Source organism: Mchenga conophoros, linkage group LG23 (genome assembly GCF_057382185.1).
Source record: "Mchenga conophoros isolate Kocher_MC1m ecotype Shallow Benthic linkage group LG23, M_conophoros_male_GT1.1, whole genome shotgun sequence".
In the NCBI taxonomy this organism is placed as follows: domain Eukaryota; kingdom Metazoa; phylum Chordata; class Actinopteri; order Cichliformes; family Cichlidae; genus Mchenga; species Mchenga conophoros.
Window position 1 is genome coordinate 38918792 of NC_140547.1, and position 17627 is coordinate 38936418.

General features: G+C 42.0%; 3 protein-coding genes across 17 annotated transcripts in view; 1 reads left to right on the plus strand and 2 right to left on the minus strand.

The window, feature by feature from the left end:
- The window catches only part of LOC146547779 (peripheral plasma membrane protein CASK-like), a 53648-nt gene extending 47849 nt beyond the window's left edge, over positions 1-5799 (minus strand). For 7 of the 13 annotated variants that reach the window (XM_085265818.1, XM_085265826.1, XM_085265815.1 and 4 more), the window contains exon 1: positions 4666-5799. In XM_085265818.1, the coding sequence (XP_085121944.1) occupies positions 4666-4730 (65 nt within the window). In that variant the 5' untranslated portion in view covers positions 4731-5799. The remainder of the gene's footprint in view (positions 1-4665) is intronic. The other 6 variants (XM_085265828.1, XM_085265824.1, XM_085265820.1 and 3 more) reach the window with 1 other exon arrangement.
- A 3227-nt stretch (positions 5800-9026) lies between these two features.
- Positions 9027-12450, plus strand: cenpl (centromere protein L). Its single transcript, XM_085265405.1, has 5 exons — positions 9027-9124; positions 10009-10180; positions 10278-10532; positions 10618-11190; positions 11273-12450. Exons 1-5 carry the CDS (start codon positions 9105-9107, stop codon positions 11345-11347), a joined length of 1095 nt encoding a protein of 364 aa, XP_085121531.1. The 5' UTR covers positions 9027-9104; the 3' UTR covers positions 11348-12450.
- Positions 12451-12779: 329 nt separating this feature from the next.
- Positions 12780-17616, minus strand: LOC146547782 (FUN14 domain-containing protein 1). 3 transcript variants are annotated; one of them, XM_085265407.1, is made up of 5 exons: positions 17148-17616; positions 16568-16736; positions 14972-15047; positions 14343-14471; positions 12780-14056 (listed from the first exon to the last, which is right to left on the minus strand). In XM_085265407.1, the coding sequence occupies exons 1-5, from the start codon at positions 17368-17370 to the stop codon at positions 13979-13981; spliced, it is 675 nt and encodes a 224-aa protein (XP_085121533.1). In that variant the 5' UTR covers positions 17371-17616; the 3' UTR covers positions 12780-13978. The 3 variants fall into 3 exon arrangements, with proteins under 3 accessions (XP_085121533.1, XP_085121532.1, XP_085121534.1); XM_085265406.1 differs by having other exon boundaries at positions 14337-14471; XM_085265408.1 differs by lacking the exon at positions 17148-17616 and adding an exon at positions 17055-17088 and having other exon boundaries at positions 14337-14471.
- Positions 17617-17627: the final 11 nt, after the last annotated feature.

A 17627-nucleotide genomic window follows, 5' to 3' on the forward strand; every position in this document is an offset into this window, starting at 1 on the left:
CACGTCCCAATTCTCAATAAATCTCCACCAAAACCTCATCATAAAGGCTGTAATTTACAATTTTTTTAGCATTTTGACAAAGACTGATTGAAACTAATATATATTCATGTTTTTGATTTTAGTTTTATTAGAGCACAAAATTAATTCAGTTGCTTTACTCTTCTTTTTTTTTGTGCAACTCAAAGTGCACATTTATTATCACATCACTGCCAGCTTTGCTCATAAATATAAATGTTGTTGCTGCACAAGTAGCAGCACTGGTGGTGGCTACTATATCATTTATATGGCTTTCTTATGCTTTAGTAGCCAGTTGTTATATCCATGTCTGCCTTACATTTTGTGCATGTTTTCCTACACGATTACTTGACTGCAGACAAATTTTAGACTTTTCTTAAAGTAGTCTGCTTGTTTTTATGGACAAATACCATTCAGAAAAACATGTACAAGCAATGTATATATTACAGCATATTATTTACACAACACAAGTGTACAAAGGCAAACAAAAAAGAACAATCACACGCTTATTTGCTATTATAATGTGCACATTATGACATAATACCAATATTTCACCTTTAAATATTGTCGTTATCATGACACCTAATGTACAGTCCCAAATGTTTTAAATTATTTTCTGATACGTCTTCTTGAGGGATGGACTGGTTAAAACACACACATTTGACACAAATGAGTTACAGTGATTTCTGATTGAAAGTGGATTAATGTTACCTGTGTCTGATCAGTTTTGTTAGTTAAACCTGACTGAAGCTATTAAACACTCACCCAGGTGACAGCCCATTTTACGTACTTCAAACCAAAGCAAATCCTAATAACGAAACAATTTGGCATTCCAGCAGCAAAGCATCTTGTCTAACATTTGTATGCCAAATGTTGCATCTATCTGGGGAGAAAGCAACATTACACCACAAAAAAATGATAAAACAATCAATGAAAATGGAAGATCTAAATGTCGCCCAAGCAATTTAATTATCTCACTCAGAATAAGCCAGAGGACTGATCACTTCATTGGTTCAGAGTGAGTCGCACATCCCAATATCCTTGGCCCTAATGAGCACCCCAGGGCTGAAATAAAGAGCACTGTGACTCCAATAGTGCTTCAACAACTTCAGTCCTATTCAAACAGAATCATTACAGACAGAAAGGGATTAAATTGCCTCAGTTCATTGCTGATGCTTCAGCTATGTGAAAAGCAGGCCTGCTGTTACTGCAATATGCTCATAGCATGTTTACTATGTAAATTACAAATAAAGAGCACATAAAAAGCAGTGTCGAACTGCCTGTGCCGGGTCAACACGCTGTGTCACCTTTCACTTAATGTAATCTGAAGTGCAGCTGACACCTGACCTGTCTGGCCTCGCTCTACTGAAATAAGGCTAGAACAACCACCGAGGAGGTGAATGAACACACATGCAGGAATTGTAAAAATCAATCATAGCTTCTCTTTATAGCAATGCTACACCAGCATATTCATCTCTTTTTTTTGTTTCCATGCATCTACAAATCCGATAAATCAGGACTCTGGTTTGTTCAAATATTTTGAGTTCATGTGCTTTGGTTCGCAGTTTTAAACCCTTGTGAAGCTCTCAGTGTTGTAGAAAAGAAAAAGCACACCATTCCATCCAAAATAATGAGAAGCAGGAGGAAGGTAGAGCATCCCGGTGGAAAAGGAGTTTATTTTAGTAGTTTTGTGTGCAATCACACACGGCAACAACACACAAAAGTCCAGGTTACAACTTAGCCCAGCTACACTACCATCAGGAATATTATGATACAAGGTCAGCTGCTCGATTATGGAAAACATCACGATCGCAATCCTTTTTCATCAACTGTATTTAAAATTATTATTTATTGTTAGGTTAAAAATTATAATTTTTTCTGAAGTAATGGGTGTGGTGGGGGACACAGTGTTAGATCAGGAATTAGGCCCAGATTGGCCAATGATTTTCAATGTATAGCCCACACATGGACAAAATACAGCAAGAGGGCCAGAACTAGCATAGGAAGAAGGGGTTTTTTTTTTGTGTGTGTGTCCACCCCTGCTATGGCCTTTCTTTCCCAAGGGCAAACACTGGTCCCTGCAGCTTCCACAGTGGTATGTCTGTTGTTGCAGACAGGGGCAACGAGAGGCCAAGGTGGCATCAGACTAGCACACTTCAGTGGGCCTGCAAAGAGAACGATGGCACTGAGCACAAAGGGGAGAGCGTAACACAAATCAAGCTGCAGTCAACTTTTAATTAACCTTCCATGGGTTGGAATACATAAACATTTTACGACTTCTACTTCTTTTGGATAGACTGTGCTGGCCAAAGGCTCTCTCTTTCTCTCCACCATCTTGCCTAGAGCGGAACTAAACTGTGGTTTGCAGGGAGGGGTGAAAACACCACTTTCTTTATAACGACACTAAATGAGAGCAGACTAAAAAAATTAATACAAAAGACTGACTGCTTTCTCCAGATTCTCTCATCTTTTCTGTTGCTAAAAGCCAAAAATTTGAAATTAAATTAAGATCTGATTAACAGCCCAGAATTTTTATCAACAGCTTTACACAAAACCTTCCTCTCCGGGAACTAACCAACCGTCTTTCAGGAGAACTAACCTGCAACAAGACCTTACAATCTGAATTTAGAGGAGATTATTATAGAACGGTTAAGCTATCCCAGTGCTCCAAATGCTACCCATTCAAATTCTTTAAGATTTCAACAACAACGATATTAGTTTGAAAGGTGTCAGGCCAGATCTAAGGGTTTATCTACGTATCTTGAAAAGACATGTGTCTATACAGCACAGCAAATATCACTAAATGAGACAAATCACCATCCCAGCTCTTCTGTTACATGGCAGGAAGCAAAAGACAAACTAATTACTGATAATTCACTGGAAAATATTCCATTACTCCATCATTCCATCACAGTACTTTCCACTCGTGTGACCTGATGTGTTATTCCAAAGAACTTCGCCTACGATTGTCTCACTGATGAACAGATAAGTCGGACATCCACTCAAAGCAAAAATAGACTTCCTGGAATTTTAATCTGAGGTGAAAAAACAGAGGCTAGAGGAGTCCTTCACTGACAGGGTGCTGTCATTCTATTGAACCTAATGAAATGCCAATAAAAAGAAAAATGGATAGTGTGGAAAAGGCAAGTGACATGCATTGGGAATCAAACCCGGGACTTTCTGCGCAGGGCACTGGTTATGAGGTCACCTCGTTTTGTTATGACAGCTGTCTTTTTCAAAAACTGAAATTGTAATTAGCATCCTCGAGTCTTGGCCGTTTGCCACGTGCTCGGCTACCGATCGCAATGTGGGCAATAAAACATAAGGTTAAAAAAGAGAGTGGAAGAAGGCAGCGAGCTGCAATGTCTGCTGGCATTATTTATATCCTTAGCCTCAGGGCCATCACATTCCCAGCTCCACTTGTCTCCATTGATCAGCTTCAGCACCCCCCGCTCCCCCTTGCTCTAAGCTGAGGAAAAATGATTCCCCCCCCCCCGCAACACATCCCAAGATGCCAGGACTCAACACACTTGATCTATCAACCGCAGTTTCACAAAAGAGCTCGCTGGATAAGTGGGATTTCATGGTCTTCTTGGTGCCAATACACTTTTTCCTCCTAAAGCTTAAAATATACCTTGACTATTGCTGCTCTTTGTATAAGCTGTCTGCGCTGTGTGACCATACCTGTACAACAGCTCGGCGCACTCCCTCAGTGTTTGCTTTTGGCTGCAGGGAGTCACACCCCAGTTATGAAGATAACGTGCACATATACATTTACCTCTGAAAATGAGGCACTCTGTGCAGGCTGTGCTGTAACTGTGACAGGTAGGTTGACAGCTGTAGTGTGAGGCAAGTCAGTAACAGTCTATAGAAGACACAAAATGATTGATCTAGGTCTGATCAAGTCAAGTTTTCTCAATTTCCCATATTTATTTCCCTCATCCATTCAAGTACATCAAATGCACTGTTCGCCACATTGTCCATTATTGAGCCTTAAAAGGCAGTAGTCCTGAAGCACCCACCAATTAGTGACCAAGGCAACAAGAACTTTCAGGATTAAAACCAAAGGCCTGAGGGTCTGTGCCTCCCCTCCCCTCCCCTCAACAGCCGTAATGGACCCTCAGATCTCCACAGAGTGGAGGCCTGCAGGGGGGAGGGGACTGACTGGTAGGCAGGGCTGTCAATCCCGTCCCCACCCCCCAAACTTTTCACCACATTGTTTTTTTTAATGTGCCCCTTCCACTGAAAACTGAACATGACAAATTCTTAAAGTGTCCGGCCAATCAGTCTATGAGCTCACATTCCAGGTGTGGCGATCATCCAATTAGGAATTCCCAATCCCCAGCCAGCTGGAATAAATGCATTAGTGCACGCACAGAGCAAAAACACCGAGCACATTCCCAGCCATACTGTTAACAGCTGCGACCAGTATCACTTTAGTTTATTCACTTCTATTAGGACTTTAACAAAACTGTATGTCAAGCTTGTATGGCTCTACACATAGAAGACTAACTCTCCCACCCCCTTCTCTCAGTGGACTGCCACCTTAAAAATGTGCGGGTCAGCATATAAAAACAGACCCCAGCCAAATTACTGCAGCTGCGTTGTACCTGTGTGGGTAAATGAGAGGCCAGTGCGCGAGGTACTTACTTGCCAATCACCTCGCACAACTCGTACACATCCTCGAACAGCACGTCGTCGTCCGCCATGGTCATTCAGGTAAACGAGGATGCTCTCCTCAAGATATCCCACCCACACCACGGGCTCCGAAGGGATCAATGACAACGTAATTTCTTGCTGAACGGGCTTACACCTGTGCCAGTCCACACACACACTTTGTATTCTTTAAACCCCACAAACACGCACAATGTGATAAACGGGGAAAAACGAACGTGTGCCCAACTTAGCCGGCTAGCCACATTAGCTGGCGTCCAAGGCTGTCACTCCGCGGCCCCACCTTCTCCTGAGCTACTCTCCTGTAGAAGGGCTAGCCAGCGAGCTAGCTAAACAGTAGCCACTGAGCAGACCCTGGGGCGTGGAGATTTCCTCGCTCGTGTGCAGAAAAACATCCCTCTTTGCATGCCTCAGGTTTGTATCTTTACTGGTGCTTGTCGCCGGGGCACAGGAGTCCCCCCTCAGCAGCATCCGACGGATACCTCCCCTTATCCACCAAGATGCTCCCCTTCGCCGCAAGCTAACGAGACTCTCGGGGAAAAAAAAAGAACGGTTTGCTAGCTGGGTTTAAATGTGAGCTTAGTCGTCGCTGAAATCACAGGTTGGCTCCCTCCGTTATTGCGCTGTGCACGCCCAGTGGTATCACAGACAGCTTATCCCAGCGAGGAAGGGGGGAAAAAAACCGTAACGTGAGCGGGATACAATACGCTTCAGCTTCCCGAGCCCAAATGGAAGACCTTCACATTCATGTCCACGACTGCTCCTGCTGCTACACGCGCCGTCTGTGCTCGAGGGTGTTCAATTAATGTCGTCTTCCAGCACAGCCGAGCCGACGTCCGCCGCTGCTCCAGTTCTTTCGCTGGATCAGATGCAGGCTGGCTGGCTTTGACTGGTTGTTTCTCCGACTTCCAGAAATGCCCGGCTCCTCCCTCCCTGTCTATCGCCCGGGAAACTGTTCCGACCGGAGCCGAAATGGCCAGGGAAAGCGGGCCCCGGATTCCCGTCTTTTTCCTTGCGTCGCTCGAGCCAAGATGGCGTTTTGTGGGGTCCGATTTAGGCGCAGTTTCCTTAATCTCTTCTCCAACCGTTGCATTCAGTGTATCCCGCGCAGGCGTCGACCGTCCAAACCTCATCACCTTACGTCAGCCCCCCCTCCCTTTTCCCCTTCTTCTTCTCTCCATCATTTCGAACAGTTTATTTCTCCATAAATCTCATCTGCCACTAAGGACTCACGCCCCACACCCTGGCTGCCAGCGACGGGATTAAAACCGTATACTTCACAATCGCTGTCTAAGCGTGGGTGACTGCTGTCCTCAGTGTTTCCCAAATTCCCATGGGTCTTTCGGGAGGTTTCTCAGCAAAACTGATGGACAGCATAGCGTTTGCATTATCTCATTAATCTGACAGTGACCGCTAGATTGTGCCACTGATGTGTACTCTAATTCTCCTCTGTGGAATTTAGATAACTAGCGAAAATAAAGGCTTTTTTCAGTTCAAATGGGCATCCTCAGCACTGTAGTTCAAGTATTAACGCGTAATTATCTACTTTCGCGTAAGGTTTTTGCAGGTGCGGTTCCCCCGGTGCAGACACGCAGGTAAGGTCTCCTCAGGTGTGGAAAGACGGGCGGAGAAGCCCCCTAGAGGTGATGGTAAAAGGCCTGTCTCCCACTGCTCCATTTTGAATACCCTAAATAGACATCGTTCCAAGGAGAAAATGAGGGGGAAAGTGGAATAAATTAATAAATAATTGACAAAATCCAATTTCACTTTTATTGTAAAACAAATCAAAGATGCAAAAAAGGCATCAAATCCCGTTTATTAAAGACGTCCATCTTAATTCACCCTATTTGCACTGGATTTTATATGACGTAGAGAACTGCAAAAATCTTGAATCATTTGGAAAATGTATGCAGTCATTTACTACATGTGTAAGTATATGAGGCAAAGTTAGTACAATAGTAACGAGCTTGTCTATGACGCCTTTTTGCCATTTCCTTTGTTCTCCACTAGTCCAGTTTCCAAAAAAGCAAACAAAAAAACAGGGACACAGCTGAGATGTGGCAAGTTTTCAGCTAAGAGCCTTTTGGAAACCTCCAGATTGCAAAAACACTATTATTAAGAGGCATGTGCTATTTCTCATACATTCAACTGAAGAAATTGGAACAAACTGCTTATCAAACCAACAAACAAAAGACATTCCTGTGAAAATAGTCCGGTACAGGGACTAGACTGAAAATGAGTGCAATGGCAGACAAGGTCCAAAAGAAAAAGCCTGGAGAACTATTATTTAAGACCATTTTTAAAGTCTGGCTCCTTGGAAATGTAAAGAAATTTTATATTTAACTTTATCTTTAAAACATATATCTGAGAGAGATGTCGTTTTTTTTTTTTGTTTTGTTTTTTTTGGAGGGGGTTCCTTCTGTGGAATCAGTTAAAAAGCGAATTTTCTCTTATTTATTCTCCCGTTTTATTTTGTTGTGGTTTTTTTTTTTTTTTTTTTTAATATATTGCAGAGCTATGTTTTCCAATTACAAATTACCTTTGCATGAAAGTGGTTACAACTGAGGGTTGAAAAGAAAAAAATAAAAGCGTTTGGGTGAGGTACTTCACTAAAGCAAAATAATGAACTCAGACGGCCAGCCCCCCTCTAGAGGGCGCTGTTCTCACAGGGCACCCTCTGCGGTTTCCATGCCGCTGCATCCTTTCTCCTCGAGCATCACCTGCCAGCTTCCCCCATTGGCTTAAGCCCACCAGCAGCTACCGATAATCCGATTGGCTGCTGATGTGGTCATCATACTGTCTGCTTCTGAACAACCCTCCATTTGATGCACGCACACACACACACAGCTCGGGGAAAAAAGTGAGACTGGAAGGAAAGTATGCAATGAAAGGAGAGAGATGAATAGGAAAATGATAAAGGAAAGGGAAAACGGCACACATGACAAAAAGACAAGAGCTCTGTTTCCATAGTAACAAGGAAGGGGATATTTTTTTATATGGTGGTTGCATGTGAAACTGGCAGTTCATGAAAAATGCACATACGCTTATACACTATACTATCTGGTTGCACTGACATGCATGAATTCCCTGAAAACCATCACTACATACGCAGAGAGACAGCCCTGCACTTAATAGCTTTGACAGAAAAATAACCTTCACCTTTAAATTTCATGTGTACCTGGCACACATTATTTTCAGTCCTGCTGGTTAAACCGTTTTGACTAGCTGTGCTTTTCAGAGAACCTTTTGTTTCTCTCCAGGCTGACATAGATTTATCATCAATAATTTAGACCAAATCAGCTGTATAACATTGTATTACAATCCTGCTCGGTCCTCATGGCATAGAGGTGTAATGTAGAGAATAACGTGCCAAAAAAGATACGAAGGAGGATGCTTCAGCGCAGAAAAAGTGGGACATCAGTCAGCTGAATTAGTGCAAGGGGAAACAGGGAAAACAAGGTTTGGACTGCTTAGACTGCTACATGCTTCCAGCTCCATATTCTTCCCTAGGGAGCAATAACCAGCAAAAGGAGAGGAGTCACTTCAACACAAAGTGCCTTAGAAGTGTTTCCTCCTATAACAGAAACTCAATGGGAAATGGGAAAAGTATAAGAATTCAGGTTTTTCAACTAAGTAAGCTGATATATTTAAAAATATTAATAACAGAATATTTTTCAACATTGCAAAATTACCAGTTTGGCAGAAATTGACATTATAAAGTCACAATATTTCTTCTGTCTTTTCACCTCCTGGTTTTATTTGATCATATTGTGATTCTGAGCTAAATTTCAATGTATTTCCAGATTGTTATCTAATAAATAATTAGATTAGGCCATAAACTGCAAATTCACTGAATCAATATGGCTGCTTCGTGAAAACAATACAAAACAAAATGAAAAAAAATGTATATATATATAGTTTTTCCACTGCAGCAAATTTTTTAATCTCAAAGAATATATTTTTTCATGTTTTATGTATGTATATATGTATGTATTATATGAATTTAAAATATGTTATGTCTAATATTTTTCTCATCAATATTCAAATAAAAAAAATTGGCTTTTTCCTCAAAGACTGTAAAAATTGCTTTTTTCCCCCTCAGAATATCAGTCACAGCAAGTATTTCGGTAATAAGCCATCAAAGGCTAAATGTAAAAATAAAAAATATACAATTAAAATAATAATAAAATATATAAATATATAAATTATATGTGTGTGTGTAAATTAAATAAAGTAAAAAAAATTAAAACGTTTTAGATTTCGATAAATTGTGAAAGGGGGAAAAAAACTACAAATCCCACTTCTTGTTTGGGTAGATGTGATTGGCTGAGTCTGACCGCGCAGGCTCCTGTGAAAGCGCGATGTTCAAATTTGTTTCCGGTTTTACTTTTAGCCTTTGTCGCTAAGCCAGAGACATGGAGCGACCTCAAAACAGGTAGAAATTTTACCTTTGTCGTTATTACACTATACAAATGCTATTTTCTACAAAGCATTTGCTTTTGCGGCAAGGAAAAATGGCAACAATGTGTCCAACGACGCATTTTGGTTAATTTAACGGCATTTTCCGTCGTTGTCCGTACAACGGAGACCCCACCACCATTCAACATTCAGCAATTAGGTGGTTTAATGTTGTTTTGCATTTAATGAAATGCACGGGCTTGATACAACGTTAAACTTGTCATTTTAGGATTTTTTCACCTCTACTTTTCAGTTCGGCTTCTCTCCTACACATCAAAGAACTGGAATAAATCAAATTTTTACGTTTTGCAGTCGTAGCTCCTTTTTTCATCCTTCAAAATGAAACAAGTGGCAGGGAGTGGGCACTGAAGCTTTTGTGTGTTTAGTTAAGCGCAGTCTGTGTAATGTTTAACTTTAAATGTCACTCCATGGTTTCTAAAAACATGAATGGATTGCCCAAACAGGATCGGGACGATAGTTTGCCTTTTTTTTAATGCTAGCATTAGCCCGCTGGCTCTGCCTCGGTCTTTTTTGACATGTTGCTGCTGTTTTAAAACAGGGGAGCATCTGACCTTTAAAATAAGTCCACATCCGTACAGTCTGTTGAGTATAAATACGTTGTTGACACAGTGGCTATAATGCGTCTATAGTATATTTAGAAATGGTGTTTGTGTATGAAATGAATGGTAATTTGTTTTATGAGTCCAATAAATTGGGTATTTAAGCACATGAGAAGTGCAGGTTTTGCAAAAGCCTTACTTGTGTTCCTAGTTCAAAGCACAAGTTTAACTGGAGATTGTTGCTTTATGTTTGATTTATTTTTTTAAATTCATGTATTGATTGACTAATTTTTCTTTTCAGTGTGGTGAGGACTCCCATCGAAAGCATTGTGGCTCAGAGGAGGAGCAAAAATAAAAGCTACAGACAGTCATACCGCAGCTGCCTAGGCGCTGCTTCAAGGCTCGGCCACACCCCAGGATGGACAGCGCGGAGGCTCAACACCAGCAGAAGAACAAAGTCACACAATATCACTGTGAGTCAATGCAAGTTTCTCTTCTAAATATATTAATTATCTGGAGAACAGAACATGGAATCGCCATCCTTTGCATTCTGCTCTTTCCCTGGTAAAGGAGAAGGTGAATCCAGAGGATCTGGCCTTACTGGTGAAGACAGAGTGGCAGCTATCGTACGTTACACCGCTCTACCAGTTCAGACACACCCAGCTCAGGAGCTACTCGAGGCAGCTTTCGGCATTTATTACTGCAGAGAAGCAGCAGGGTTTGGCAGTGGAGGTTGAGGGAGCGCAGACCAGCTTCAGAGTTTCCTTCTCTGTGGTGCAGGGGCTGGGAGAGACGGACGATGATGCTGAGATGGTCCTCGTACAGGTAAGCACAGGAGTTTGTAGAGGCAGGGAGAAGGTTTTCAGGCACAGTATGAGCTGGCTTTACTCTGTCTTCTTTCCCGTCACAGATCCATTCAAAGCCAGTGTTTGCAGGGAAGGATGAGGCGCAGAAGTTGGTGTGGAGCGGCTGGCTGACCTGCATCAATGGCAATCCTGAATATCTTCACTCGCTTCCGAAGGACTTCACCTGTCTGCCGCTCTTTGGCAGCCGTGGGGCTGAGAATCTCACCTCGTTGGTCAAATCCTGGTTTCAGCAGACCTTTGACTGCTGCTTTGGCCCTCTGGAAATCAACCAGACCTTCCTGCAGTGGCTAACGGCATTATGGACTAACTGCCACATAGAGTCCAGCATCCAGCATCTCAAAATGATTTGGACTCTTCCGGTTGAGCCACCGTTGCAGATCACCTACACAGTTAACCCTCAAGATGCGTGGGAGCTGTGGAACAGTGTGAGGACCCCTTCACTGGAGAGCAGGGAGGAGGAGGAGACGGCGAGAAGCATTGACATCGAGGAGGTGACAAGGTTCATGCAGGGCCTAATGAGCCACTTCTACAGGCATTTCAGATTGGACCTGTCAGCAGGACGCCTGAGTCAGGTCTCATCTGCACTGGGATCAGCCAAGTTCAGCGGCAGGGTCAAGGTACTGCCCTCAGAGCTTTATTTATTTTATTTTTTTAATGAAAGAAGAACCTGCTAATAATATTGGTTTACTTTTGTTTCAGATGTCCAACAGCAGATATGTCCTCACAACCCTATCACTGCTGACAGAGTGTGCCCTTCTCAAAATGCCCATCTGAGCACAAAATAATGACTTTGCAGCAAGAGGAAATGCAAATTCTGCAATATCAGTTTGCAAAACCTGTTATGGAATAACAAATATGGCTTTTATTCTTTTCTTTTTTTTTTTTCTTTTATGAGCAAAAACAAACAGTGTAGCCTCTTTACATGAATTCACCACAGGCTAGTGGCTTCTGGCTTTTTTATATTAATTTTTTTCCCCCTTTTCATACTACAGATCTGGGACGTTACAGGAGCTCAGCACAGGGAGGATTGTGCTTGTAATTATGAAAAATTGAGGATAAAATCTGAATGTTTCTTGTCCGCTCACTCAGCTCTTCTTGTAAATACATTGTATGTTTATTCATGTTCATTCACCTCTTTGTATATTTTTGTCATTTAGTTATAAATAAAAACCAAACAAGTGATATTAAAAAAAAAAAAAAAGGAAGCAAATTGTCACAACGGAACTAAGCAGATGTTAGATTTCTGTGTGACTGAGAGCTTTGGCTTTTATTGTTAGTAAAGTAACTTTAGGTCAGGGGCTTTGATGTAGCCCCTGACCTAAAGGAGTCAACGCCATTGTCCTGCCCTTTAATCCAACTTAAATCTGCTTGGCTGCTCTTTATAACAGAAAGTTTAAACACCAGGTGGGTGGGGCTTCAGTGCTCACCCGTGATCGTTTTTTAGGAGTTTAAAGTGAAACAAATGTATGAAACTAAGTGTAGGAGCAAACAGAGACCTCATTATTTTAAAATGACCATATTTTATCTAAGGACATCATTATTATCCATCTCTGCAGTGCACATATTACACATGCAGGTAAATTAGATATGGCAGAATCTGGCTCCTTTAGAAGGTTAATGAATTTCTTATCAATTATCTTATTTAGTTTAACACCATCAACAATTGCAGTGGGGTGGAGGTGTATTGCGAAGTAGGATTTTATGTAAGTTCTCATGTTTGAACAACTACAAGTGGCACATGGTGAGCAGGACCTTAATAACACCACTGAATAACGCTACAGTCTGCATGCTTGGTCTTAACTAGCTGCCATGTCTGATTTACTCTGCTAATGTTGCTTTATAAAATAATAAAGATTTATCTATATGTTGGCTGTTAATCACCAAGAATATTCAATCTCTAAATTATTTCGCTTTGATATGCCTCTTTCATTCACAGAACCACTGAGAGTACAAAGTGCTAAAATAAATATATTAATGGTAAATTCATAAGATTGTTGCAGCATTCATTACCAGTTCTGATCATCTCTCTTACTGAAGTAGGAAGGTAACAATTTGATGCAAGGCTACAGCAGAGAGCCCAGGTGATAGTGAAAACCACCAACTTGATAAATGCAGTCAAATCTGAGGTTTAAGATTTTATCAATCCAGCTACTGCAAAGACAGAAAGCCAGACTGTTGAGATTGCTTAAAAACAACAAAGGCTAAATGAAAAGCATCCTTTTTTTAATGTTACTATCATTTAAAACAGCATAGGGCAACTTTACTTCAAAGGAGACATAAAACCAGAAAATAAGAGTTATCAAAATCATATTAAATACAAACACAAGCATACAAAATACCAGCTGGATGCAAAAACAAAAAACCAGCTAAAACATTACAGTATATTGCACCAGTAGAAAGGGCAAAAAAAACCAAAACACAATAAGCAACGTGTGATAACTGGACTCCCCTATAGCTGATTAACATGATGAAGCACAACACAGCAGCATCGCTGTTTGTTAATGCTACACACACCATCAAATGCATGACGACAATAGCGGGGGCGTAGGAGTCAAAATTGCAGCTCCATTATGCTATGTAACCACTGGACCAGTGTCTCTTTGGGCATATGGCTTGTGATGGTGGTAATTAGGGCACAGCAGATGCTCAAACCTTCATTTAAGGGCATTGTGGAGCTGGGAATTAGGGAACAAACTGTGGGGGTGGGGGGGTTAATACTTCACAAATTAAACTTACTAATGACGTGTTCTTTATCAGCATGGACTCCAGTTCAGAGTGGAAAATTACCTTTTTACTTTACCCCCCCAGTCAGTGTGACCAACATAACTGGGTTTGCCAGCATGCTTTGAAAGGCATGCGACCCCGACAAACTGTACAGCTATACTAATAATAATTTAAAAAAACAACTAGGCACCAGACTGGGGGCTGGTGTTACCTTCCCACTCTGCCGCCTTCCATACTGTTTATATAATATTTACTTGTGTGTATGTGCTTGTGTGCGTGTCTGTTTACAGCTCTGAAAAAGGGGCTTGGCTATATATTTACAATGGCGCCCACATATGCCACAGAATCCACCTGGCAAACACTTGGGACAGTCTCATTTGCACGAGCAAACACAAAAGACACTCCAAGTTTTGTTTGTAGCAGCTTGATGCTTTTGGAAGCATTGTTCACAGTACAATCCGACGGCCCACGATCCTCTTACCAACCCACCACCTCACACACATCCTCTGAAATGAGCACTCGAATGATAATAGCAAGCTAGGATTGATTCAGAACAGGTGGTTTAGTGTTCAACATAATTCCCCATGATCACTTTTGATCAAAACACACATGGAGCAGAGAGGTAAGCGAAGGAAAGTGATGATTCACAGTAAATGGAGATTGTAGTGTGTGCGGCGGCCTTTAGGAGGCCAATCCCAAAAAGAAGCCGCCGACAAACCCGCTGGACAGGACGATGTTCCTCTTTATGAAATCTGTCGCCTGCAGAGGAGAGACGAGGGAAAAGTCAAATCAGAACTAACAAACAAAACAGACCCCAGCACCTCGAAACATCTGATTTGGTTTGCCTTGAGCCTGCAGTGTCACAGCTACTTGGTGTAGTAGCTCGACAAGTACACTAGAGGGCACTGCTGGCTTGGGAATGGACCCCAATACATGCCCCCCCCAATATTGAAATAATACAAATTAAAGGAAGATTGCATTTAGCTTGAGCAGAAAAACAAGCAAGAAATAAAGAAAGAGCAAGCTTTGTTCCAGGTACCTTTACCTCCTCAATGAATGTGTTGATTTCTGGGGCTGCTTTGTTTGCCTTCTTCTTCAGATGCTTCTTTGCTTTGTTCACATCCTTCTCCACCTTCTTCCAGTCCACCTGCACGTAGCCACTGTGATTGGCAATCTGCAGAAACAGACAACAAAACAAAACTGATGAGCGTTACTTTGTCCTTCTTCATATTTGCCTCAGCTCTGCACTCTGAAGGACAGAATCCCTTTCTGGAAGCATGTGTCCACAGTAGGCCTCTGATATCATCTTAAAAAATTATTTTGTGTTCAGCCTGATAATCAAGTCATCTGGGTGTCTAACTTTACGGGTGTTTAATCTACTTGCAAAATGAAGAATGCTTTTAAGCGACAAAATAATGCTACTGACTGAGCTGAAGCACCCTGTAAGTGTCCAGATGGCCTGTGTCCATTTAGTGCCAGCTGACACACAATGCTCGCCTTTCTGTGGTGGAGAGGGGGGACCAGCTGAGTGTCATGTCGTACAGCTGGCGTCTTCACTTGTCAATGGAGTTATGTTAATCTTACAAAGCACGTACTTCTCTATGACTCTTGATGGAGAATTGCTAAATATTTAACGACTAAGCCTAAACAATCACAGCATTACGGTGCTCTTACCTGTAAAAGAAGGAACCCGCCACCAATAGCAGTAGCTGCTATCTTCCCAACTCTCTGGAAGACATAACCTGCACACCTGTAAGTGTTAAGAGAAAGGGTGGGTTACTTCCTTTAAAATATTTAAAGGGGAATCAATTATGTCAGTTTTCCCTGGGCCTGAGTCATACTTGAAAACAGTCATTATGTGTCTTTTCCTCATAGTAGCCATCCCTCAATACTTTCTCCATTTGAAGGAATGCATTATCAGGGACTGCAACATCTAGTCCTTTTACTGAATCATTACTAAGGCTTTGCAGTTCATCTATTGCCTATTTAAGCTTTTCACCCTTCATTTAAATCGAGCTACTTTTGACTGGCTACCCCATGTAAACAGAAAGGCGGCCGGGGCTCCTGTTCTCACAGATGACCATTATTATTATTGTTATTATTATTCGGGATGTCTGCTGTCACCAGTGGGCTTAAACTAGTAGTTGGAGGCTGGAACTTTTGGCTCACAGGCACTGCTTATACAACGACCTCATTATCTCATTATGAATCTTTAACCGCAATTCTTCTTCTGCCACAGCGGATCAACTCTCTCCATCTCAGCCTATCCCAAGCATCCTCGTTTGTCACACTAACCTTCTGCATGTCCTCCTTCACTACATCCATGAATCTCATTGTTCATGATCCACATGATCTAACTTGACAACCCAGCTCTTGGGAGCACATTGGCTTGTGGCTCCCACCACTCTTCAGTGTGAAAAAAGGGATACTGGACTTCTTAAGGCTTGTTATAATGTTTCACCACTCATCAAGTTCGAAAAACAAACTGTGGAGAGTCCCGGGTGTTTATGGTGCGTTCCAGGAACCTGAATTCAAGATGGTGCATCCCAGCGTGGGGGGGGGGAAAACAAAACAGATACACGATTACACAACGGGGCAGCACAGATTAAAAGTTTTATTACTCTTCAGTTCGGTGCTTCCATCTTGGATTGTTAACTCGGGTTTGGTGCGGCTGCTCTGAGTTCAGGGGGCGTCCCAGGTGAAAATGCCAACTAGGAACTTGGAAATCCCAACTTCCGGCTTAATCTGGAACGCTCCATTAAACCCCAGAGCTGTTGTCCCCTTTGGAGGTGGACATTAAGGTCGTTGCCCCACTATCGATCACACGAGTTATCAATTGTGGATCAACGACATCCGACTCCAGCCAAAGTGTAAAAAAAAAGGCACAGGTCAGTACAATGAAGGGTGAAACCACTATGAGACCTCATGTGGGGTCAAATACCCAGCTCTTTCCACCATTTGCCTTCTTATTTCCAAGCTCTAGAAAACTATGGCAAAGACGATTAAGAATCTACACAGTACCTGCCACTCTAACAGCATAAGTACATATTGTTTGGAAGTAAAGGCATACAGAGTTTCCTTTAATGTATACACTGAATCATTTTATTGGTTTAGCAATGGCAGCTCTACAAGTAAGCGGTGTGTTCTCACATTAATTATTTCTCTGCATATTAATGTCCCAAGTTCAAAATAGCCCAACATTTGCTACTGTGTTAAACACCAATTGGATCCACATATGTCCCAGTGAGAACACAGACCCTGAGTCCTTACCATCCAGTCACTCCTCCCATCATGAGCTGAGTGGCCACGGAGTACTTCTCAGCAATGGGGCCGGAATTGTTCCCAAACACTCTACTCCACCACTGGTGCCTCCGGGCATACTCAGTCAGGTCCACAACCTCATAAACCTCATCTTCGCTCTCTGGGTCGTCCTGGCCCGCTATGAAATTGGAGTGAAATACAAAGTTAAAGGGCTACAATGTGCATATGCTACACCTCGCTTACATTCGGGGTGTATTTTCTAACAGCTCAGGAACTGTTTGCACCCTGTGTGGTCCTATTAACAAAGCTTAATCTTCAAGTCCTCCTAACTGCAAAAGCACTCCAGCCTCCACAGGCTCCGAGGGTGCTTATTCTATGTAAATGAGTTTGGAAGCTAACATTAGCTGGCTAGCGTCAAATGGCTTCCAGCCTGGACGCGAAGGTTCTGCTACCGGAGACCAAAAAGCACGTATGAGCCACGATAAAGCCCTTGTACCTTTTCGATTATTGCTCATGGAGGAAAAAATAAACGAATTTAAATGCGAATTGTGATCGCACAACGGTAATTTCTAACAAACAAAACACCAACCTTCTCTCTCATCCGCCGTCGCCATTTTGGAGAAACTAGTTATGTCATCAGGATGTTGACAAAGATAAACCACGCCCACATTATGATGCCCCTGCCACGTCAGTTGAAATGCTTTCATTTTGCTTGATTGGGCTTCAAGCAGTTTAACAACTTTATTTGATAAAATGCAGCAACTCTGCAAGTCTGACTGTGAAGACGTCATAAAAATAAAGGTTGGGTGCATAAAGAGTCGCGTGGTTTGACAGGATTGGAAAAAGTTATGCTTCGCAGTCACTTTTTGAATAATCTATGAGCGAAAACTGACACCCATGTGTCAATATGTATTACTGAATATGCGATGATGTCTTAGCGTGTGAAAATTAGAGCATTTGTCGGGAAAATAGTGCTATGGTTCATGCACAAGAGAACCACGTAAAAAAATATGTATTTATTTTTTTAAAATATTTTATCATGGAGGATTTTTTTTTTTTTAATTAGTGG

Coding starts and splice junctions, on each gene's coding strand:
- cenpl (XM_085265405.1), top strand. CDS start 9,105: ATGGAGCGACCTCAAAACAG. Junction 10,533..10,617: donor CTGAGATGGTCCTCGTACAG/GTAAGCACAGGA, acceptor TTCCCGTCACAG/ATCCATTCAAAGCCAGTGTT. Junction 11,191..11,272: donor AGTTCAGCGGCAGGGTCAAG/GTACTGCCCTCA, acceptor CTTTTGTTTCAG/ATGTCCAACAGCAGATATGT.
- LOC146547782 (XM_085265406.1), bottom strand. CDS start 17,370: ATGCACCCAACCTTTATTTTTATGACGTCTTCACAGTCAGACTTGCAG. Junction 16,737..17,147: donor GACGGCGGATGAGAGAGAAG/GTTGGTGTTTTG, acceptor CCAATTTCATAG/CGGGCCAGGACGACCCAGAG. Junction 14,057..14,336: donor CATTCATTGAGGAGGTAAAG/GTACCTGGAACA, acceptor TCTCCTCTGCAG/GCGACAGATTTCATAAAGAG.